General features: G+C 32.6%; 2 protein-coding genes across 3 annotated transcripts; one reads left to right on the forward strand and one right to left on the reverse strand.

Moving 5' to 3' along the window:
* Positions 1-13,246: 13,246 nt before the first annotated feature.
* Positions 13,247-18,804, reverse strand: BDCG_06059. Of its 2 annotated transcripts, XM_045421779.1 has the most exons (3): positions 16,347-18,799; positions 14,298-16,270; positions 13,247-14,015 (listed from the first exon to the last, which is right to left on the reverse strand). In XM_045421779.1, the coding sequence occupies exon 2, from the start codon at positions 16,028-16,030 to the stop codon at positions 14,927-14,929; it is 1,104 nt and encodes a 367-aa protein (XP_045281522.1). In that variant the 5' UTR covers positions 16,031-16,270; positions 16,347-18,799; the 3' UTR covers positions 13,247-14,015; positions 14,298-14,926. The 2 variants fall into 2 exon arrangements, with proteins under 2 accessions (XP_045281522.1, XP_045277573.1); XM_045421778.1 differs by having other exon boundaries at positions 13,269-16,270; positions 16,347-18,804.
* On the forward strand, positions 16,733-19,237 carry BDCG_06060 (uncharacterized protein). Its single transcript, XM_045421780.1, has 3 exons — positions 16,733-17,660; positions 17,723-17,887; positions 17,970-19,237. The coding sequence occupies exons 1-2, from the start codon at positions 17,117-17,119 to the stop codon at positions 17,878-17,880; spliced, it is 702 nt and encodes a 233-aa protein (XP_045277574.1). The 5' UTR covers positions 16,733-17,116; the 3' UTR covers positions 17,881-17,887; positions 17,970-19,237.
* Positions 19,238-24,913: the final 5,676 nt, after the last annotated feature.

A 24,913-nucleotide genomic window follows, 5' to 3' on the forward strand; every position in this document is an offset into this window, starting at 1 on the left:
TGAGATCAGATCAGTCTCAGTACAGATGTATAAGATTATATCAGTCTATTAGAGCTTGACTGATTCAAACTTATAATCAGATTGAGTGATTTGAATTGTAATATAATAGAACTGAAGTAGTGACTAGTTAATAGTATTACATAGAAATAGTTGTTCAAGAAGTTATATAAGTGAGCTTGACTATCTTGCTTGAATAGCAAGCTCATAGACTCTAGAGTTATTATAAGAATATCACAGATATGATACTTAGTATACTAAGAAGATTGTATAAGACATACAGTAACTCTTATATATATTTCAGTAGAAGAAAAATGAATCACTGACTTCTTTTATAAGAAGCCAGCATCTAGTTATTCTATATAGACAATGAGCAGATACTCTTCTCTCATTTCATAAGCAAGAATAGTCAGAGTGATATCTCAGCAGCATCTCACTGTCAAGGAAAAGTAATCTGCTGATCTTGTATAGAAGCAGAGTTCTTATATTCATCAATCAAATCTTTCTATAATATATTTGAATGATATCATAGAGTGGTTGAAAATCATTTCAGACAGAATGAAATCATCCGCATGAAAGCAATGAGCCGTGTGGAACCGCAACAGGGCCTTGGCGCGGCCGGGAGCGTGACACATATCAATCTCATGTACAAATTCTCATTTCAGTGACAATTTCAGTGAAAGATCTGTTCAGAAGATCTTTTCAAACTTCTTCAGAGACTTCTTCATACACTTATTCTCTTATATATTCTTTATCTTGATTTTCTTCACTTCTAAATTCTGTATAATATTCAGAATGCTTTCAGATGAGATCTTGTAAATTGTTCTCTTTGCTTATTAATACATAAGCAGATTTAATTCTTCTATATCAGAGATGTGAAATGTTCTTCTCATATCAGTTGATAGAATTGTATGAACTGTTTTCTTTCTATCAGTTAACTAGACTGACTGTGTGACTGTGTCTGAAACCAGAATCAAACTTTACAGTTATCACATTGTCTAAAAGCATTACTTCTGATCATGGTTTGTATTCATCACATTGATTCTAAATCCTGTTATTTCAAATATTAAAGGTTTCAGATTCACTTTTCAAATTTAAATCTAGTCTCAGATAAAGAATATGTTTGAATTTTTAGTCACATTTTCATTCTGATCTCACTATTGAAAATGACACTAAATGAGATTATGAAATCATTTCTCACTTACATAATATCATAATATAGTGCTCATTTGTTGAAAATTCAATAGAGAGTGTTATCAAATATCATTACTTTTCTAAACACAGATTATAATCAATATCATTTTAATTAAAAAAAAAATGTAAAATACAAAAAATAATAAAAAAATAAAAAATAAAACAACAAGAAAAAATCACAACAAAAAAAAAAAAAAAAAAAGAGAAAGAAAAAAAGAAGAGAAAGAAAAAAAGAGACAGAAAAAGAAAGAAAAATAAAAAAAAAAGAAAAGAAAAGAAAAAGAAAAAAACAAAAAATAAAAATAAAAAAAAATCAAGATCACAGAGTCACAGCACTTTTAAAATACTTACTTTTCAGAGTCTTTATAATGTTTATTATCAACTGTGTATCTCTTACAGTGAGAGTAACACAGCTGTGATAAGTTATTGTCTTAACATTATCTAACAAATAATCAGTATATATCTATATAAATATGAATAATTAGAAAACATACACTTAAAAAGTGTGATCAGGATGAACTCTGCTGTCACTTGAATAACATCAAGAGCAGAATGCTGAAATCAATGATTTCTCTCATTGATTTTACAGACAAGATGTATGAAGATAATCTTGAGAAATATAAGATTCTCTGACTTCTGATAGAAACAGATCTCACAGAGAGACTCTATTTTCATTATATCAGAGACTGAGTATTATTAAAAAGTATCACTTCAATATATATACACTTACTGCAGCAATTCATTCTCTGTATATGTAACTGAGAGTTGCAGCTTTCTCACACTGCACAGCTCTTTCTGAGATACTGCTGCTAGTTTGTAACTTATACAGTCTCTCAGTTCAGTACATGCTGTATATATACAGCTCTGCATACTGAGACTGTGTTAATCATTATGATCTGGCATGATACTCACTTTTCACAGGTCATGTTTCATTTGATTGAAGGAGGGGGGAGACGCGACTGCTGTTTTATTTAGAGAGAGATGAATAATTAAATCTGTAGAAGATAATTTAGTTTCTTCTGTATTTAAAATTTGATTAGTTTATACTCTTCAATTTGAGAATTTCTGAGAGTGTTTTAATAGTTTTCATATCAGCTTGAAATTAGTGATTGATTGAAGAAGAGAAAAGAGAGAAGAAAGAAATAAGAATAACTTATCTTTATAATATGAAAACAGAGAATTGCTGTAATTATTTATTCTAGTAATAAAGATCTGTTTTCTGCATGTATCTCTGATACAGATTATATGATAACTGTATATAAAGAATATTAACAGTGCATGTATTGAATGAAGATAATATTGCTATACAACACTGTAGCTGTTTCTGTACATCACTGAAAGCTGTTAATATTTTCTTTAAGTCTCTTTATATTTGATAAGTCAGTAATATATTTCAATGCACTCTTTCTTTCATTATTATTATTATCATTATCATCATTATTATTATCACTATCACTATTATCATTAGTATCATCATCATCATCATCATTATTATTATTATCATTATTATTATATTATTTCTGATCATCTCTTCTGTCTTTATCTCTCTTCAATACTCACTGAAATTAATTATATCATCTCTCTTCAAATATTCTGCAGTTCTGCAGATCATCAAGGCGCGTGAGTGCTGTCACAGATTGAAGAGAGAGAAGAAGAAGACATTCAAGTAAGAGAAGACAGATTGTAAGATATATTATAATATCTTAAAGAGACTTTATAAGAAAGTAGAATAATAATGATTTTAAGTAATACTTCTGATAGATTTAGACTGAACTAAGTATAGAAATAATGTGAATAATGCTGTCTATGAGAGATTGAAGAAGAAGATAGTGAAGAGTCTCATACAGTAGTAATAAGATCAGAAGAAGTTCTGGAAATGATTTAAGACTAAGATGAAGAGAGAGAGAGAGAAGAAGAGTGTTACTGTAAATAAGTAATGATAAAAGAAGATTAAGAGAGTATTAAAGTAAAAGACAAAAAAGTCAAAACTGATAAGTTTTTTATTTATTGAGAGATAATGATTTTTAATAACACTTCTATTCTCTAATTGATTAGCAGAAGCTGGCAGAGAAGAAGGAAATTGAGATCTTATTCAGGTCTCAAATGCACTTCATGATTCAGAATATTGAGAAGACAGCTCTGCTCTCTGAGTATGTCAATCTGCTTACTACTGAAGTAGAACCTGAGACAGCAGATCAGAAAATGTAGGATTTTAAGATACAGATTGACCTGGCTGAGAGAGAGTAGCAGAAACCCTTCTCTGAGAAGACAGTGAAGAGAGATTTTAAGATGATTATTATCTCAGATGAGAAGAAGAAGAAGAAGAAGAAGAATAAGAAGTGAATTATAAAGAATGATAAGAAGAATAAGAAAGAGAAGAAAGATAATGAGTAGAAAAAGTTTTTTTCTTTTTATATTAGTTAGTTATAAGTTCATAATTATTAATAATTAAAATTAATTTTGAGTTTTTAAAAATTATTATACAAGTTGTAATCAAGTCAGAAACAATATATATATATATATATATATTTAACTATCATGATTCACAAATCACTATAATGTATAAGTATCAACATTTTTTCAACATTGATATTTATAATATTAATATATTTTTAATGATATTATCTGATAATATAATTTAGTAATACTCTCTTTCACAATATTAATATATTTCAAGAAATATGACAGAGATTAATTAAGATTATTTATTTACTTTTATACATTGATGATATTTAATCTGAGTTAGTACTAAAATTATAACTAAGCTAAGAAACAAGATTATTTTCTCTTATATTAATTCTTCTTACACACATCAGTGATCAGTTATTGAAAATAAATTATTATCTTTCTTAAATTATTATTATATCTTCTGAATTCACTTCTTTCACTTCTTTTACTTTTATTGAAGATTTATAAACTCTTTAAGAAATTACTGTGAATTACAAAGTCTATATTATTTACAATTTAACACAGAATGCTCTCTTTTAATTATAATGAATAATCACTTCATTCTTCATATCTGATTTCAGGTCACAAAATTTATAAAAAACTTAATATAAATATTGAGATGAACTATAAAATAATTATCAACAGATTATATTGCAGATTACTGAAGAGTCATCTCTCTGTTATAATTACTATAACTTCATTCAGAAATATTCATTATAAACTAATCATGACTCTGAAGAAATTTTCTAACATCTGAAGTCATCAGAATGCAGACAATAAAAGAAAAATAATCAGAAAATTACTACTGAACTGATAAGTTACTCTATCAGATAATGATTTTTAATAATACTAACTTTCTAATTTGAAGAAAATTATGTGAAAATAACTCTGTATTAGTACTCTGATTTTATAACTCTCATCTGATAACTTCTGTGAATAATTACTTTATATATATATATCTCTGAATCTTTCTCTTCAATTAATTGAAACTCCTGAATTTCAAACACTTCTTCAAATGCTTAATTCAAATCTTTATATTTCATATCAATTCTGTCTTCAGTTCAACCTTGAGATACACTATAAAGTCAATATATAATATCTAGAATCAGAGTTGAAGAATCATTGAAGAGTTTCTCTCACAGTGAATGCATGAACTAGTATAAATAATCTTATATTTATGAGAGTTATATATTATTATATTAATGAGAACTGAACTTATCAAGAGATATTAATTGAATTTAAATCATTGATTAGTAGTCATACTGAAGATTATATAGCAGAGATATTAATGACTGTGATTAAAAATAACTATTGAGATATTAGTCTCAGTCTTCTTACAATTACAACTGATAATACTGTGAATAACTATACTATAATAAAGAGCTTGAAGCAAAAATTGACTTTGCATTTCTGAAATGATAAACAAGATCATATTCTCTGCATTGCTCATGTGGTTCAACTTGTAATACAAACACTGATAAAGAATCTTAATATTGAGATGAAGAATAATGAGATAACTGATTCTTGAGATGAGAATGAGATGAAAGTAATTACTTAAGTAACTTTTATATTCACTTTACAAAAGATAATGTTTTTTGATAATACTTTTTAATATTGCTTTTTGATAATGCTTTTTGATAACACTACTGTTAATTTTAAATAGATTGACTAATAATTTAAATATCATAGATTCAAAATATTGCTAATGTAATTTATATCTCTTCTAAATAATAACAATGATTTCATGATATTTAATAAATAAATAAATTAGTCACATCACTGAATATGATACAGAATGTTAGAACACAGTGAAGTTCAATATATAAGATAACTATTCAGACTCTTTAATTGTGTCAGATAATTAATCATTGAATGTAACACTCTGATTGAGAAAAGATTCAGATATTGAAACTTTCTGATATGAAGTGAACTCAGTTGAAATATGTGATTGATTTACTGTTTCAGTTTTATAAGATAATAAAGACAGTCTCAATCACTTGTATATCAATACTGCAGTCAGTCTGATGAGTGTATAACAGTTTATTTACTTATCTTAAGAAGTAGTTGAATCACTTAAAAAGAAATTCAGTCTGAGATAATGCTATAGTACAGACTATTGTTGCTGCAAGGAATAAACTGACATATTACTACAGTAAAAGAGAACAATCTTTTGCAGAGTACTATGCTGTAGCAGCTCTACTAGATTTCTTCTGTTGAGTTAACATCTACACTTCTCAAGATTGAATAGAGAAGAAATGAGACTCATATATTAAATTAGTCTGAGACTACTATAATGTCAACTATCAGAGATTTGAATAAGCAGATGTTCAAGATGTGAAGACAGTGAAATACAATTCTCTAGTAAGTAATAATCTTTGATAACACTTTATATCATATAGAACTATAATACTAACTTTGAAACAGAACTTGTATACATTGATTGTAACTGAAAATCAGGTAAAATTATATACTTATAAAACTGAATTTGACTGCTATCTTCAAGATGATTCAATGAATTTATATGTTAAATCAATTCTAGAGTTATAAAAAATTGTTGAGAGTACATATTCAACTGTTGCACTGATGATATATGATATTCTGACAATTTCATTGACAGAGGTGAGAATGAAGTGAAAGTTTAACTCAAGTTGAGATATTTATCACTATCACTGAAGACAATTATAAGGAGAAACAATCAAGAAACTCATGATTATAAAACATGAAATTATCAGACAGTTTAATATCTCTGATCACAGTATATCAGAGAAGTGTAGTTTTCATGAGAAAGTGAAGAATAAACTTGCATAAGAATGTATTTAGTTGTTTCATGAGTGTTATCAATAATTGTTATCAAATTCTGATTATATAAGCAATCACTGAATGAACTGAATGAGACTGATTTTAATCTTCAGTCTCAGTCTCATTCTGATTTTGAAAGAATGATCATCTTTTACAGTTTATTCTGGAAAATTACTCTCATTTCACTGTTCTTGAATTAAATCTGATCATTTTTCATGTCATTTCTCTCAGAAATGATTCATTTTCAGATTTTTTTGAGGCTTGGTTCTGATGGGACTCACGCCAAGAAATGTATGAGACCAGATCAAATGAGATTAAATGTGAAATTCATGGTCTCGGCGGCCAGTCTACAGTCAACTGTATATAATATATACATCATTGAATCTTCAGATTAAATCTTTGAAATCAATTAAGTCTGAGAATAAGATTATATTTCACATTCTGCAGCTCTCATACTCAAATATAACAAGATCATTCTTCAAAGTATAAGAGAACTCTTACTCTTACAGATGATATCAAATATTAGTTATCAGATAATCTTATATATCAGAAATTCTTCACTCAGCAGAGTTCTTTCAGTTTTTAAATTATATAATTATTAATATATTGTGTAGAAGCTTCTATATCTTCTAATACTTTTACAGTTATCTCTTAATTCTTACTCAAGTATCTCTTATATATTAATATTTCAGATTTTAAGATATTGAAATAAGTATCTATTTCATCATTCTCATCTGCATCTCATTCAGAAGCTTGCTTTCTCTTAATATTTATAGAATTCAGAGAATTATCTAATACAGATATCTCTTTCACTTTGCAGACTTTTCATAGAATATCAGTGAGTGTCTTCAAGCTCACTGATTCTGCTAGTTTTTTGACTCTCTTACTTCTCTTGACTGTGTACACTGAATACAATCTTTTACATTATAATTTTAATATCTGCAGTTGAAGCAAGCTTGATGCTTGTAATATTAAGATTTTCACTCAGAGAATTTCTTTTTCAGAGAATTCAGTGCTTTAGTGATGATATTCAGATCTAGATTCATTATATCTGAGTATATGACTTGTGTTATAGAAGTCTGATTACTCATTCTCTGCTAAGATATACTTAATTACAGTATTTTCTATTATAATTGACTCACTTATTTCTGTATAATGAGAATGTTGTATACTTCTTTCACTGTGTCTGATTGTAAGATTAAGTATTTTCATTCTACTCTCAACTCAGATGTAAGATCATGAATAAAGATCTGTAAATAGAAAGATGTTGAAAGCTCTTCATTTAATGTAAGATAGTGTAAGCTGAAGTGTATAAAGTATAATATAAGATCACTCACTTATCTACACTCAGTGAAGTATTTATAACACTTATCTTCTATATTCACTTTCTCAAAGTTATACAATATTCATTTGAAAAACTCATTTCATGTTTATAGAAATAAATATCACTCTGAGTCTGTGAGATTCATCTTTTCATTAATCATTCATAATGACTTCACTTTTTCACATAGAAACACAGCAGATTTTAAGACTTATTGAAATTTTATTAACTGTCTGTCTGTCAGTTTAATGTTCAATCTGATAATATAATTACATCTGACTTAGTCAGCTAATTACAGTATCATTTTTTCAGTCATTATTAAAGCTTAATGACTTCAGCAGATCTTCTGACTTGATATATTTCATACTCAGATTCTCATTCTATGCAGTGATCTCTGATAATATGTATACTTTTGAAGAGATTATGAATAATCATGATAAGATCTTCAGATTCAGTATAGTTATCTATCTATGTAAATATTTAATCTCTCACTGCAGATCTAAGATCTGGTTTTCTCTATTCTTATTAATAATAATAATTGTGTCAGCAAAGCTCTTCATAGTAGATGCTTAATTCACTGCAAATATCAATTGTTATTTGACTTCTGTCTCAGTCTATCACTGTGTACACAAGGCCTTAATCTTGTTTAGAATTCTTATATGTATACAGAGCTTCAATTCTGATTCAGTGATTTCAGCTACTTTTCTTACTACTTTGAGTAAACTCTCTAAGAGGTTCTGCATATCTTCTGATTCAGATAGCAGAGAAGAGTGTTATTCATATTAACTAGAAAAGATATTCATTTCAGTGATTTCTTGTTAATTATATAATATCTATTATTATATCACTATATTGTTATATTACTATATTATTATATGATTTCTGTTGTTATTATACAACTCTGATGATGATCACTCTCTTTTTTATTCTTCTGAGTGAAGAGTGATCTTCTTTGAATTTAGTTCACTGCTCTCATTTCTTTTCTCACATCTCATCTGTTTGTATATTATACATGGTATTTGCCTGAGCATGAAGTTTTCTCTTAATAAGTGAAGCAGTATTAATCAGATGCTCTTTCACTTATCACTTTTTATACACTATCTTTTAAGACATTCTAGAACCACACTGACATAATAACTATAAATCACTTCATAGATGAAATTATCACATTCTGAAGAAGTCTGCACTTCTCATCAATTTTTAGACATGCTATCAGATATGATTCAAAGATTGCTTAAGTCAGTGTATAATTACAGATGTACACTGACTTCTTATATATTATACACTAAATTAATTAGTGGCTGCTATAGCCTCTTTACACTCGTAAGCAAGTTCGGAAGCGGCCGTGTTATTATCCGACGGTTGTACGTTCTTCTGAATCATATTTTAATAATTAATCTCAGTGAGATTCATATCAAGAAATGTATGAGATCAGATTAAATAAGATTAAATATGAAATTTATAATTTTAACAGCTAGTCTATCTAAAAGTATTACTTTTAATCATAATTTATATTTATTACATTAATTTCAAATCACTTTATTTTAAATATTAAAGATCTCGGATTTAGTTTTAAATGAAGAATATATTTAAATTCTTAATTATATTTTTATTCTGATCTTATTCTGAAGAATAATATTAAATAAGATTATGAAATTATTTCTCACTTATATAATATTCTACATATAACTGTGTCTAGACTGGCCGCTGAGATTATGAATTTCATATTTAATCTCATTTGATCTGATCTCATACATTTCTTAGCGTGAATCCTGCTGAGACTAATCATTAAATAAACATGTAAAGTGACTATATATCAGATCTCAAAATGAAACCATGACTTGAAAAAAATGAGAAAGTGATCTCATTTGATTTCATTTAGTCTCATTCTTGGCATAAAGTTACTATTTTTAGACATTTTAAGGTTTTTTTTAGACTATTTTTAATTTTTTAAAAAGTAACACTTTTTGATAACACTCAAATGAGATTTAAAGTCATTTAAAGCAAATAAAAATAATTTATATTGAGAAGTGAAAATCATGATCTCATTTGACAAATGTGATAAGAGTAGACAGTAAGTCTCACTGAGACAGTATGAAACTACTATTTAATGTTAGAATCATGTAATGAGATCTGTCAAATTGGCAATGAGACTATCAAAAATTCTGGTCCTGGTCTCAGACACGGTCACACGGTCAGTCTAACTGTGTCATGCTTACTCACTCTCTGTAGTGAGTGTGCCACAGTGTACAGAAAACCACACTGTAAAGAAAATATTTTAAATATAGTAATCTTCAAAAATTAATTAATAATCATCATTACATCTATCTATAACATAAAGATTATCTATATACTCATTAGAAGGTGTAGAATTCACTGTAAGTTAAGATTCTATAGAATTAACTTATTATGATTGAGTGACTGTAGATTTTATAGATTTGATTTCAATTAATTGAAGAGACTTATTGAACATCTTTTTCATCTCATCTGCTCTACAGATTGAAATCTTGCAATTGGCATTCTTAATAGTGAGAACTTCAGCTACTTGCATCTGTCTGTGAGAGAATTTGACAATCTGACATCTATTTGCTTAATAATGATCTGCAAGTTCACTCTCACAGTGCGTGTTCAATTCTGTCTGAACCATGCTATTCTTGAAGATCTTGTTCAATCACCTTGTCAAACCAGGTGTAAGAGTATTCTTCACATCTTCTAAGACCTTGACTGCTGTATTGATTTGATGATGTAGTTTTGCAACTGTCTCTGAGAAGGTTAATTGTAAGAAGACAGTTGATGATTGATCTGCAGGTGATGAGATAAAGTGATTGCATACATTATTATCATCATTGTATATGTTTAGATCTGGGGCATCATCAATGGTAAGAGGTCTCAATCAATTGAGAATTATATCACAATTAACTGAATACATTTCACAGTCAGCAAAGTCAGCTCTCACAGTGTCAGATTTGAATGCTTACAGTTGAATGCTCTTCAGATTAGTAAGGAATTATCTGTCACTATACTGCTCATATTCATAGCAGACAGTCTCATTAACTGCCATTGTATGATAATACTTATACTGCTGAAAAGATACATTATCAAGAGATTGTAGAATATGACTTATATGAGATGAGAATCTGAACAGAATAATCTTATGAAGGTCACAGTATTGAATGAATTCTTCTGTGAGATGAGAATTATGATTATTTATTAATAGCAGTTGATAACTGCTTATTTAACACTTTTTTATCATATTATTGAACTGCTTGATTCATTCAAATTCAATCTCATCATTTGTAAAGCCAGACTCAGATACAGTGATGACATAGTTGTTAGATAAGTTGAAGTGTATATATCAATTCTCTAAATGAATCTTTGATTTCATTATAATCAATGAATTCAATACTGTGCTATCTGCACTAACACACTTCATCACTGTTATTAATTCACAGAAGTATAATAACTGTATAATGAAATTTATGTCTTTAAAGATGATTATAACTCACTATTCACATTCTTCTTCTTCTTAAAATTCAATTTTATCAAAGTTGTAGATATCACAGTGAAAAAATTAATATTAATTGAAGATAGCTTTATATTGATTAAATCAGTTGATAATGAAGCTTATATTCTCACAAGACACTCATTTTAAATTCATGAATTTTTGCTTGACTTGTTTGTAATCTGACAGATGTTTGATGAATTGATATATTCATATCTTACTTACTATAAAAGATGCAGTCTCTGAATCTGTATAATACTGTCTCAACATATGATTCACAGCAGCTTTGATATGCTTAATAATAAGTGAATAAAAATTAATATTCAACTGATAAATTCATATCTTAATTATCTCTTTCTGACTGTCATTCAATGCTCAATTCAGTGACTCTGAGCCTTGAGCTGAACACTGAAGTAACAGATATATCACTAGACTGATTACTGAGATCATGAATTTCACATTTAATCTTATTTAATCTGATCTCATACATTTCTTGATGTGAATTCTGCTGAGACTGACTATTAAAAAAACATGTAAAGTTACTATATATCAGATCTTAAAATAAAATCATGACTTAAAAAGAATAAGAAAGTAATTTCATTTGATTCTATTTAGTTTTATTCTTAGCATAAAGTTACTATTTTTAGACATTTTAAGGTTTTTTTTAGACTATTTTTAATTTTTTAAAAAGTAACACTTTTTAATAACACTTAAAAGAGATTTAAAGTTATTTAAAGCAATAAAAATAATTTAAATTAAGAAGTGAAAATCATGATCTCATTTGAAAAATGTGATAAGAGTAGACAGTAAGTCTCACTGAGACAGTATAGAACTACTATATAATGTTAAAACTGTGTAATGAAATTAGTTAAATTGATAATGAGACTGTTAAAAAATCTGATTCTAGTCTCAGATAGACTGACTGTGTGACCGTGTCTGAGACCAGGATCAGAATTTTTGATAGTCTCATTGCCAATTCAACAGATTCCATTACATAATTCTAACATTAGATAGTAGTTTCATACTGTCTTAGTGAGACTTACAGTCTACTCTTATCACATTTTTCAAATGAAATCATGATTTTCACTTCTCAATTTAAATTATTTTTATTGCTTTAAATAACTTTAAATCTCATTTAAGTGTTATCAAAAAGTGTTACTTTTTAAAAAATTAAAAATAGTCTAAAAAAAACCTTAAAATGTCTAAAAATAGTAACTTTATGCCAAGAATGAGACTAAATAGAATCAAATGAGATCACTTTCTTATTTTTTTCAAGTCATGGTTTCATTTTGAGATCTGATATATAGTCACTTTACATGTTTATTTAATGATTAGTCCCAGCAGAATTCACACTAAGAAATGTATGAGACCAGATCAAATGAGATCAAATGTGAAATTCATGATCTCAGCGGCCAGTCTAGTCTCAAACACAGTCACACAGTCAGTCTATATATCACTTATATTGAGATAGCTCTGCTTCTTCTAGATATGTAAAAAAAAAAAAAAAAAGTGATATTCTTTATAATGAAGAATATGCTTTCTTAAAAATATAAAGTATATGAATCTGCTGACTGACAGATTCAGGGAAAATGAAATATCTTTAATAAAGAGTGAAATGAAAGTCTTTTCAAAAAAGATGAACTACTCTTGTCAAAAATGTTAATATAATATTTTAAAAAGAAAAATGTGCCATCTGAGCTATAACCTGTAGAATAGTTGAAGATTGTATTAATAGATCTATCTACAAGAACATAATATAGTGGTGGATCATGTGATCTAGTGGGATCGCTAACCGCAACGGCCGTAACGGCCAACAATAACTTCTCACAAGCTAGCAACCTTTTCAATCAAGCAAGCTTTACACCTTCCACAGAAACCAGGTCTACAGATCTAGGTCAATTTCTTCCAACGCGAAATGTCCATAGATTATCCCTTCGCTTTGGTGAGACCAGATCTGGACAGTGAATAATACGTCAGTCGCCCAATGCACAGAGACAACAGATACCTTCATGATCCCCGGAGATAGTCACTTAATGCTAGCGCTGGAGACCAATAACAGAATTTCAATTTGGCTATTGTCTTATGAAATACAACTAAATAGAATCAAAATTTCAATGATAAACCCATTGTGACGCTACCACTTGCTGCTTGGAAATATTTCCCTCCTACTCTACCACAACCTCTACATTGTTCCTTGCACTTTTTCTGGTTTTGGAAAACCCCACAAATCATACTCTTCAGCTGCTGGTTGGTCCCCATCAGCATACATGACAGGATCCAACTCAGTGGGAATATCTTTTTCATTGAGCGATTCCAGTTGTTCCACTCCGTGCCACACAACTTCGATGGAAGGGGAATCTTCACACGGTGACCCTGATCCAGGGCTACTAGCGTCCTGTGGTACTGGCTCAGAGCACTCAATTATACAACCTTCCTCCAGTTCTGACTCAGAGTGCTCATCCACCGGACTCTCTTCTGCCAGCTCAGCATCACAAGCTGGTTGCTCGGCCTCATATGTCTCACCCGGTCATTCTTGATCCGCGTCCTCGAGAGCCTGTCACCATATATCTCCACCAGGAGTTTCACTAGCATCCGACTAAATGTTGGAGTCTCACCAATATAGCCCCTAAACCAATCTTGCGCAAACAATGTCTCATCTTCATCAAACACATTCTCAAATCAAGCGGTGTAGAAATGTAAAGGCATGAATACAGCTGGTGACTCCACATATAAGTGCATGTCGAGTTATGCAGCCTTGTTGCATTGTCAAAATGCAAATGGTCAGTCATGATGTCAACTGCATACATATGTTGATGAACAAAAGTGGAAAAGGAGAACAAATGCTGGAGGTCTGTGCTACAATGCTGGCCATCGGGGGGTATTTTCCTGCCATTGATATTGGCTCTTTGTTGGCATCATGGTGAATGGAACAGCCTGAAATAACCCTCTGATAATGTCCCTTCAGGGCGGAGGTTGTTGGAGAGTCATCCCCAATGTTGGCCATTCATTGGGTGGTTTCAACTTGCTTGTACTTACCTTTTGAGCATCCTCAATCAAATGTTCGCTCATACCCGGCGCGTATCACTCATCTTATGCCCTTCAATAGGTTGACCAAGTATATACTGTTGTCCAGCTCTTTCCTGCACCTGCTCCTGTCAGTAGAGCTTGGCTGAGATGATATGTTCTCAATTCCCCTCATACCCCACTTCCAGCCCTAGGCCCCAAGTCCCGTGCACCAATTCAATTTTGATCATGCATTTTTCCTTCCTGACCTGTGCTCAGACCATGCTACGCCGCAAAGATATGACCTGGGCTTGTAGGCAGAGGTAGCGTCTTTCTCATTGAACACCTTCGGAGTGACAGGTTCCATTTCATCTAACACCACATGGAGATCAGCTGCTTGCTTTGGTATCTCACGCGTTCCTACATAAAACGGGTCATGAGCTTGAGATTTTCTCCCCTATTGGCATTTGATTGTTATATTTTTCAGCGTGAGTCTTGCCACAGCAATGAGATGAAGAACAAGCAAATTAATATAAAAAGGGGACAAGTTTAATTTCTAAAGCCATAAAGGCTTTGGGCACCTCTGGCTGATGAGATATGGAACTCAAACTAACTTCCATCAGTGACACATCCCTGCATGAGCCGGCGTATTCTCCGCGCTTTCAGCTGGAGGTTGCATCCTTGGCGGCAGTCAGTAGATCGTGGAGATAGTAGATTGAGTATGCTCGAAAGAGTTTGTGTGGTTGGTCGATCCAGTCGCTACAAACGTGATAGACAATTTCGAGGGTAAACTCGCTGGCTGCCAAGAGATCATAGCTCAGCATATACCTCAGGTGGGTATTTGACAGGTACTTGTATGCGTCTCGCTCGACATACAGGCTCTTGGAGAGCTTCGCGCCCGACCAATCTAGGATCGCAGGGCTGTAAAGTATGATGGGAGGCTTGCCGGCCGAGGTGGTGGCGAGTGGGCGCCATAGAAGCTGCTCCTGATAGAAGCCGGCGTAGTCGGCGCCAATGACCTGGATCCAGTGCGCGGCTGGGTCGCTGCAAAAGAGCTGATTGCGAAGCAGGTTTCGCATTGGTGTGTTGAGCTCCAGCTTCGCCGTCTGCTGCGGGTCACGAAGGCTCAGCGCAAAGTTGCCGTGTGTTGGGCAGTGAAATTCAATACAGTCCTCCAAGTACCGATTCCGAATTCCCGCCTTGTCAGCTAGCCCACACGCATGGTTGGGGCAAGCCGCTCTCACTCCAATGCAGCCGTTCTTGGGCGATAATAGCGCACCAAGCTGGCAGTGCTGCGATATGATCTCACGGAGATTCTCGAGGGCTGTGCTGCTGCTTAGAATGTCCGCTTGCATTCTCACTGTATAAGCAACACCTGAGACTCGAGAGAATGCCTTGAGGATTTCATTGAATTGGCAAAGATATGTTTTGTCGACGCCCCTCCAGCGGAGACTTCTCTGGTACAGGACCCCGTTGATTTGAAGATTGCTGTCTAGTTCCGGTGCTGGGGCAGTGTCAACTGAGTCAAAGTATACGCAAACAATCTTCCCAGCTCTCTGCAAGTGCTGACCCAGTGCAAAGGCTGTTGCTATGTTTGTTATGTTGCCTATGTGAGGAGAGGAGTTCGGTTGCGCGCCGATAAAAATATTGATCTGTGTCTCGGCGATGTGGGTGCGAATCCAGCCGATGAGGTCGTCTCGGAAATAGTATGACCCAGCTCCCAAGGGGTAGTGCCCAATACCATCGTGAGGAAGGGTGTAATCCATGGTGCCAATCCAGTTGACACTGAGTAGCGATATTGCTAGTATTGTTCCACTAAGGCTAGGTACAGGTTCACGAGAAGTTCAAACATGAAGAAGGAAAGGAAACGGGCAACGGAGCCCGGGAGGACTCGCCTTATAAACCCCCTTCGGAGCTTCTATGCTCTTCCATGCTTGAGCTCACTGAAGCAACTCATTCATGCTTGTCGTACGGAAGCATCAATAGTCTGCTCGCTGCCGTGTCACCTACGCCGTAGGTGATGAGCCAGAGAAGGGGGCAGACAGAGAATGAACGAAAGAGGCGCTGAGACGGGGGTCTTACAGGATGACATGTCTACTTCTCCATCTCTCAATTCAGACATCGTCCCCGGTCCCCGCGGACGCAGAGGACATATATCGTCATGACGGACCAGCCTGTGTATTGACCCTCACACCTAGCGCGACTCGCTCGCAATTATCTTATTGGGCTGTAATGCAGCACTGCTATCTGAGAATGCTTGAGGCGATTTAGACTTGAACCTCATGGCTGAGCAATCAGCGGCGAACTGGATGATAGAACGAATGACGAATCAACAGAATGTCTATTAACTTGTCTCTTAAAGCTTTGGGTAAGTATAATGACTAATTTGTAACAGGAACTTGAACCAAACATGTTACGTTCTACTTGATGGTCTCTTAAACCTTGGTCTTTCATTTTTGCTAATCATAGGATCAGAATCTGGTTCTTTCACACACAACGCTGAGAGTTAGTCTTTTGGTTTTCTCCTTTCTTACTCTTCTATATGATTATGATGATGATGATACTGATCTTTTAGCCACTGATTAATCTTTGATGGTTTCTAACTAAGTTAACTACATAATAGTAAGAGTGTTAAGGGGAAATCTCTGCGCCGAGGCGCTTGCACCATTCTTTCCAAATAGGCTTAGCGTGAGTTGATTGAATGAGGTAAGTTACCTAAGGTAGGATTGAAGTGAGGAATTGGTGGTCACGTCACTACTGTCTGTTCGCGAGATTCCAACCGTTGATTCCAACCTGACGCGTCCATTCTCCCACCAGTCACGATTTTCTCATCCACTCTGTCAATTGTTTCGATGGCAACGAGAGGCTTCAAGAGTGATATTGTTATCGCACTTCATCCTCAACACGTTGCGAATATTGTTCTCCGTGTCAAAAACCATGAATTCCGGAAGTACCTTCTCCCACCACATATCAAACGACTCTGGATCTACGAGACAAGCCCTGCATCAGCCATTAAATATGTTGCCACTATCAGTGCTGGCAAGCAGCCGGGTGAGATCCGCGATTCTAGTGGCCTCCGGAATGATGAGTTCGACCAAGGCAAGTTGGAGCACCTAGCTAGGTATGCCTACGAGATTCAAAAGTTAGAGGCACTGCCGAAGATTATTTCCTTGAGTGATTTGAAGCAGAATGGCTGGCTCAATGGCCCTCCTCAGAAGTACTGCTATGTCAAAGACGCCATGGATCAAGCTCTGAGTGCCTTGCCGTTAAGTCTGGTTTTCGAGTCCACTTCGAGTCGGCGGGTACCAGGGCACTCTAGCAATCTGGAGATTGAACCGAATCAAGAAAAGAACCAAGTCCAACCCAGAGGGATAGTCAAGGGTCAAAAGCATAATAGTAAGTTTGCCACTATGGAAAGACTTTCTCACTGTGGCTGTTCTGACAACTATGCCTCCCAGCCTCACATCAGTCCACCCCTACTCCCCGGTCGCGACATCGCTTAGGCGTTCGAAAGTCAAGAAAAGTCGAAGGTCCTGGCAAGGCAAAAGTAGGATCACAGCCTCATTGGCTCGGCAGCGCAACAAAAGCATTGGATGACAGGCAGCAAGAAGGATAGACAGATGGTCAGAAGCACCTCCTTGATATGGATGTTCTAAAGTCTCATGTCCTTGAGAATACATGGTTGACAAGAGAAAGGAAACATAGTAATGGGCAGATCCCATAGACCATAATCAAAATCCACCGCCAACCCCCACAACCACGCTCAAAAACGCTGCTACATGTAAACTTCATCCATAATTGTGCGGATCGTTAGCATGTATGCCAGTGTATTCTCCCACCTTCTCCGCTGCAAAGAAAGCCTAGTTGGCATTGGGAAGGGCCGGAGATATCGATGGCAAGTCTATGCCCACTACTAAGGACGCTTGGTTTTCCACTCTTGTCTAGGTCGTCCGTCTTTCAAGTCACCCGTCATCCAGGTCACCCGTCTTCCATCTTTTACGTCGCCCGTCAAGCGGGCGCAATGCAAAGGAGTGTATCTGTTTTCAGTCAATGAGGGAGATGTCGTCGGGTTGGAACTGAGAGAAGAAACTCGCAGAATCCCAGTGAAGGATGCCGCCACTGAAGGAACTGCACCAAAAATCTCTCCACGGTAGGTGCGAACGGCACACCCGGCACACCGCCCTTAGATAGACATGATCATGAATACGAAGAGTGTGACGACGAGAAGACCGTTGCAAAGGACACTGCTACATTTGTGGGCCGATCATGTTGAGGAGGTGACGATAGGAATGGCGAAGGAGCTGGTGAGGGGATGGCGAGGAGGAAAGTGACTTCAGCCTAGCAGCTAATATTAAAAGAACAGAGGTTTCAGTGGAGGCAGGAGATCCTTATGGAATGAACAGTAAGGCGTTAGCAGTCAGTCTCTTATGGATAAAAACACTCAGTAAAAAGGCCAAGAAGGTAAGATAGAATTGGTTGATAAATGTACAGACTCTCAAATTTGAGATAGAGGCATTAAACAACACAGACTACTTCATTCAGTATACCGCTGATGTGAAAGATTTCAATTTTAAAGCTTACACTGATTCTGATTGAGTAACTACGGCCGCCGGATAATAACACGGCCGCTTCCGAATACGCTTACGAATGTAAAGGGGCTCTAGCAGCCACTAATTAATTTACATATAAGGAGCCGGTGTACGCCTGTAATCTTATGCTGGCTTAAGCAACCTTTGAATCACATCTGATAGCATGTCTAAAAATCAGTGAGAAGTGCAGGCTTCTCCAGAGTGTGATAATTCCATCTATAAAGTGATTTATAGTTATCATTAGACTGACTGTGTGACTGTGTGTAAGAAATCCCGCTCCTCGCGGATCCTTTACCCCTATTCCTATCTCTTATGTAATCAATAGGGTTAGCAGCCCTTGGCTACACACAACTATATAGACTGGAGTTTGCAAATACTATTCATAACTCAGCTTGAATACTATTATATATTTAATCTCTATATTTTATCTTTCTACTGTGAATACTTTTAGTAGTTAATAGTATATATTATACTAAGCTGTAAATACTTAAATAATTATCTATAAGTATTTATTCTTACATTTCAAGCTCTGTCAGTCAGTAATCATCTATTATAACTGAAAAAACTAGAAACTTATATACTTTAATCTCTGTAAACTCTATTATAGATATTTAGAAGTAGTTATCTGAATTATAAATAATCTTTATAAAAGAAGTTTCAGAGAACTTATTAATTACTTATAAAATATTATTCTCTATATCTGTAATAATGAAACTTTTTAAACTTATAAATAAATAACTCTTAGTAAAGAATATTCTGAAATATCTTTTATAAAATTAAATTATTTTTTTATAAGAAATATTTACTATCTATAAATGTTCTTGAACTGAGTCTCTAGATATAATCTTTAGAGATATTTATAAACTGAAAAGAAACTTTCTTAAGTTATAATTACTTAAGACTATTTACTGAATTATAATCTATAAAAGCTTTTACAAGTTTGTATTTAAAATTGACTTATAAGTCTGACTGTGTAATATAAAAGATAAAGAAGTTATTATTTATATAATAACAGATCTCTACTACACTGAAGTTAAAAACTGATTAAATTATTTAGAAAATAATTATAAAAGATTTTACTAATCTATTCTTAAAATCTATTTAAAGAATAAGTTAAGAGACTTTATAAGTTAGGTAGAGAATATCTAAGTTATAATTATTAATATTAGAAAAAGAGATAAGAAATCTGATAAAAACTACTTACAGTACTTTATAAAATTATAATATAAATTAAAATCTGTGAAAATAGAACTCTGAAATAAGATCTGAATAATAATATTTATAAAAAGACAGAATAAAAATATATAGAATAAGCTTATTAAATAAGACTCTAAACTCTTAGTTCTGAAGAAACTGATAACTTTTATTTATTACTTACAGATTACTGTGAGTAGACTTGTAATTTAAAAGAATATATAACTATCAGATAATAACGCAGCCTCTTCTGATCTTACTTATAAATGTAAACAGATTATAGCTATAACGTGATGAAACTGAAGTAGTAACTAGTCAGCAGAGTTACATAGAGATAGTTATTTAAGAAGCTGTATAAGTAAGCTTAACTATCTTACTTGAATAGTAAGCTTGTAGACTACAGAGTTATTACAAGAATATCACAGATATAATACTTAGTATACTAAGAAGATTGTATAAGATACATAGTAACTCTTATATATATTTCAGTAGAAGAAAAAATGAATCACTGATCTTTTTAATAAGAAGTCAGCATCTAGCTATTCTATATAGACAATGAGTGAATACTCTTCTCTCATTTCATGAGTGAGAATAGCTGAAGTGATATCTCAGCAGTATCTTATTACTAAGAAAGAGTAATCTGCTGATCTTATATAGAAGTAGAGTTCTTATATTTATCAATCAGATCTTTCTATGATATATCTGAATAATATTATAGAGTGATTAAAAATCAGTTCAGATAAGATGAAATTATTCATATGAAAGTAATGAGCTGTGTGAAATTATAACAGAGTCTTAATATAACTGAGAATATGATAATACTCTTCTCTTTAAGAGTATAGTTTCTATACTCTTAAGATTATCAGATTAGAAATTATCTTTATTATATAGTAATAATTACTAATCAATTAACAGTATATATACTGTATAAAGAAATAGATGAGTTTTTCTGCTGACTGTGTAGATCTTTCTTTTCTCATCTTCATTTAAATTAAATATATGATAAGTGAGTTTCTTATATATCAATTTGAAATATGAAAAATGTAGTTAATAAGTGACTTACAGATCTCTCAATATATTTCATTCTATATATGAAATTCCCTGCAAAAGTGATATATTTTAGAGACAAAGTTAACAGTAGTGACAGAATTTTTCAAAAAGATCTCTCTCTCTGTGAAACATTTTTCTTTCCTCTCTTCATCTGCAATAGTAAGTGCATGAAAGCATCATTCTTGAAAGATAATAAGAGGCTTATTCTGATGTTTTCTAGTGAGTAAATGTCTTCATGATGCGGCTGCGGCCTCTGTGACTGTTAAGAAAGTCAGGTTGAAGATGACAGTGTCAATAAGCTATGAGAGTACTACTCTCATTAATACATCTTCTTCTGCTTCTCTTGCAGCTGTGATGATAGTTACTGTGCCTTGCAGTGAGATGTTATTTCTTCTGTTAATCAGTGCATCTATGTTCAGTCTGTTCTCTGTCTCTCTTATTACTATTGCAATGCTGCTCTCTTTCTCAGTTAATATAGTAATATATGACTCTGTGTGATTATTCAAAGAGAAATCTGAGAAGAGCTTGATTTCAGAGACAGTAACTCTGAGAAGTCTAATTTATAGTTTTTCTCTCACAGCATATCTGAGCCCTGCTCAGAATACTACTGAGTTGAGTTCACAGAATTTCACAGTTTCTTCATCTTCTCTCTGTGAGAAGACTCTGATACAGTCTCTAATCAGTACTGCTACTTATCTGCACTGTACTAAGCAGCTGAAGAAGAAAGAGATTTTATATATTTACTTCTTCTCTCACTCTTGTTATTTTCATTACATCTGTAATAACAACTTCTGTCTCTCTATAAGTATTATCTCACAGAAAGACATTGTATTAACTCTGATAAAAAGTCTAGATACTCAAGCAGTACAGAGTGAGAGTCTTGAAGCTTTAAGTGTTGATAGATTCTATCAAGGCTGAGAAGATCTCTCTTACTTATCTGTAAAAGAAGATGAAAGTGTGAATAGACTAGTCACTGAGATCATGAATTTCACATTTAATTCTATTTGATCTGGTCTCATACATTTCTTGGCGTGAATCCCGCTGAGACTGACTATTAAAAAAACATGTAAAGTGACTATATATCAGATCTTAAAATGAAACCATGACTTGAAAAAAATGAGAAAGTGATCTCATTTAATCTCATTTAGTTTCATTCTTAGCATAAAGTTACTATTTTTAGACATTTTAAGGTTTTCTTTAGACTATTTTTAATTTTTTAAAAAGTAACACTTTTTGGTAACACTTAAATGAGATTTAAAGTCATTTAAAGCAATAAAAATAATTTAAATTGAGAAGTGAAAATCATGATCTCATTTGAAAAATGTGATAAGAGTAGAGAGTAAGTCTCACTGAGACAGTATGAGACTACTATCTAATGTTAAAACTGTGTAATGAGATCAGTTGAATTGATAATAAAACTATCAAAAAATCTGGTTCTGGTCACACGGTCAGTCTAAGTGTGAATCTCTGAGATGAAAAAACACCTCAGAATAACTGACTTTAAGAAGAGATCAGTCAGTACTGCTGTTGAAAGTATCACAGAGATTAATCACTAATTAAAGAGAATCTCACTTCAGTTGAAACAGATGACTGAGATGCTTTATAAGTTAATAAGTTAATACTTTCAGTATCTCTTATGCTCTTTTACAGTATACTTCTCTACAGTACTGCAGTACTAACTTCTCAGCAGATAAAAATACTGATACTAAAGACTTTAACAGTGAAGAATGAGTTTAATGAGAATGTGATTATTAATAAGTAGACTCTGAGATTTTCTCTTTTTACTTTTTCAGTGAGCTGCAGTCTCATTAGATTAGCAGCAGCTTATAAGTTGATAATATTAATCTTTTTATTGATTTTAAATATCTCTTTTCTTTAACTGCTTCAGAAATGTTACACTTGTGTAGTCTTATTAAACTTCTAAAAAACTCTTTGAGAGAAAATAGAAGAAGAGTACTATAAAGCTTATAAGATATCAGTTTATCACTGTGAGATTATCTCTAAAAAACTCTTTAAGAAAAATGAGAAGTCTTAAGCAGTATTTCTTACTCAATGTCTCTGATATATAACAGAGTGATCTCTACTAGCTGTCTTATAGCTTACAATCTCTTTCTCAGCATTTTTCAAATACTTAAATGATTCTCATGAATTCTCTGATGATGAATATTCTTCTTATTTTATAAGATATTAAAGCTTACTGTAATATATTTACTTATTCAATATTTTCTTTATAAGATATTCAGTATTATTCTCTATCTTAATATTATTCAGTTAAGACAGCTCTGCTTCAGAATATTACTTATAGAACTTTAAATAGAAAATGTGAAAAATAAAATGAATTGATTTTAATTCTGTGAGTAATTTCAACTTATATATCTGCTTATCTATTACTCTTATTACTGAGAAAGATTCTAGTCATCACTTACTGAGCTTCTTACACAGTCTTATTATCTTGATATTCTTTGCTGAAAGTAGTACTTGATTCTCTATTAAGAACTTCATTGAAAGATATTTTTAATTATAGTATTTTATCTACTGCTTCTGAGTATGATAAATGCTTTTTACTATCTTCTCATGAATTTTATTCAAAAGTTTCAATCTCATTTTTACTTCTGATACTGAGAAATACTCTGTTCTCTGTATCTATTTAATATTCTGACTGTCTATTTCTCTCTTTGAAATGTTATTCATGATATCACTGAGTAATGAAGAATTATATTTATAATAAGTATAGAAAAAAGATATCTTTAAGATTACATTCTTTACATTATTATATACAAATTCAGCAGTTAGAAGATGTTTAAGTCAATTATTCTGATAATATAAATAGAATACTCAAAAATACTGTTCTAGTGTCTGATTCTGATATTCAGTCTGATTATCTGTCTGCAGATGAAATGCAGTACTGAGAAGACATCTTGTGACGGGCTGCGCCCGATCAATCATATAGACTATTTCATTACACTCCATAGATTCTTCCATTCCCAATCGCCGATCCGCGGCCGCTACGAACGCGCGTAGTATACACTCCGATTCTCAGCCATTCCTGATCACTGATCCTCGGCCGCTACGAACGTGCATAGCATACACTCCGATTCTCGGCCATTCCTGATTGCCAATCCTTGGCTGCTATGAACGCATGTATATTCTTCTGCTCTGAAGCTCCACCATGTACACCATCACATATGTGTATAAATATTCATCTTGATCACTGATTCTCACACTTTCTCCTTCTTTTCTTCTTTAACATTTTTATCTTTGTTATATAAGACCTATCAATATTATACTGATCTATTCAGTGTAGATCTCTTACACTATAAAAACATTTATCATCTTCTTATTAGAAAATGATTATTGACACATTATATTCTTATCAGAAATAATTATTCATTGAGAGATATTCAAACACATAACAACACATAAGAAAGAGAAAACACAGTTAAGTGAATACTGAGTTCTCAGATAGTTCTCAGATAGAAGCTTGCTCATCAGTTACTCTGACCCTGTAATAAGATCTTATGAAGAGAATAAGATCTTATAAGAGAATATCAGTGAAAGATCTGAGAGTTCTGACACATAGATATTATATATTCAACAATTGATATAATCATGTCTAACAATAATATGAAACTCTCAAATACAAGTATAGATACAATGTCACAGTGACTCTGAGTAATGTTAAAACTACAATAATAATAAATAGCTGATATGCATGTAACTTAATAACATTAATATGATGAGATTTAACAATTATCATAACAACAAACTCATGAAATTCCAGCATCTACAGAATTGAATATAAAAGCATTGAAAGAA

This window comes from Blastomyces dermatitidis (assembly GCF_000003525.1).
Source record: "Blastomyces dermatitidis ER-3 genomic scaffold supercont1.6, whole genome shotgun sequence".
Taxonomy (NCBI): domain Eukaryota; kingdom Fungi; phylum Ascomycota; class Eurotiomycetes; order Onygenales; family Ajellomycetaceae; genus Blastomyces; species Blastomyces dermatitidis.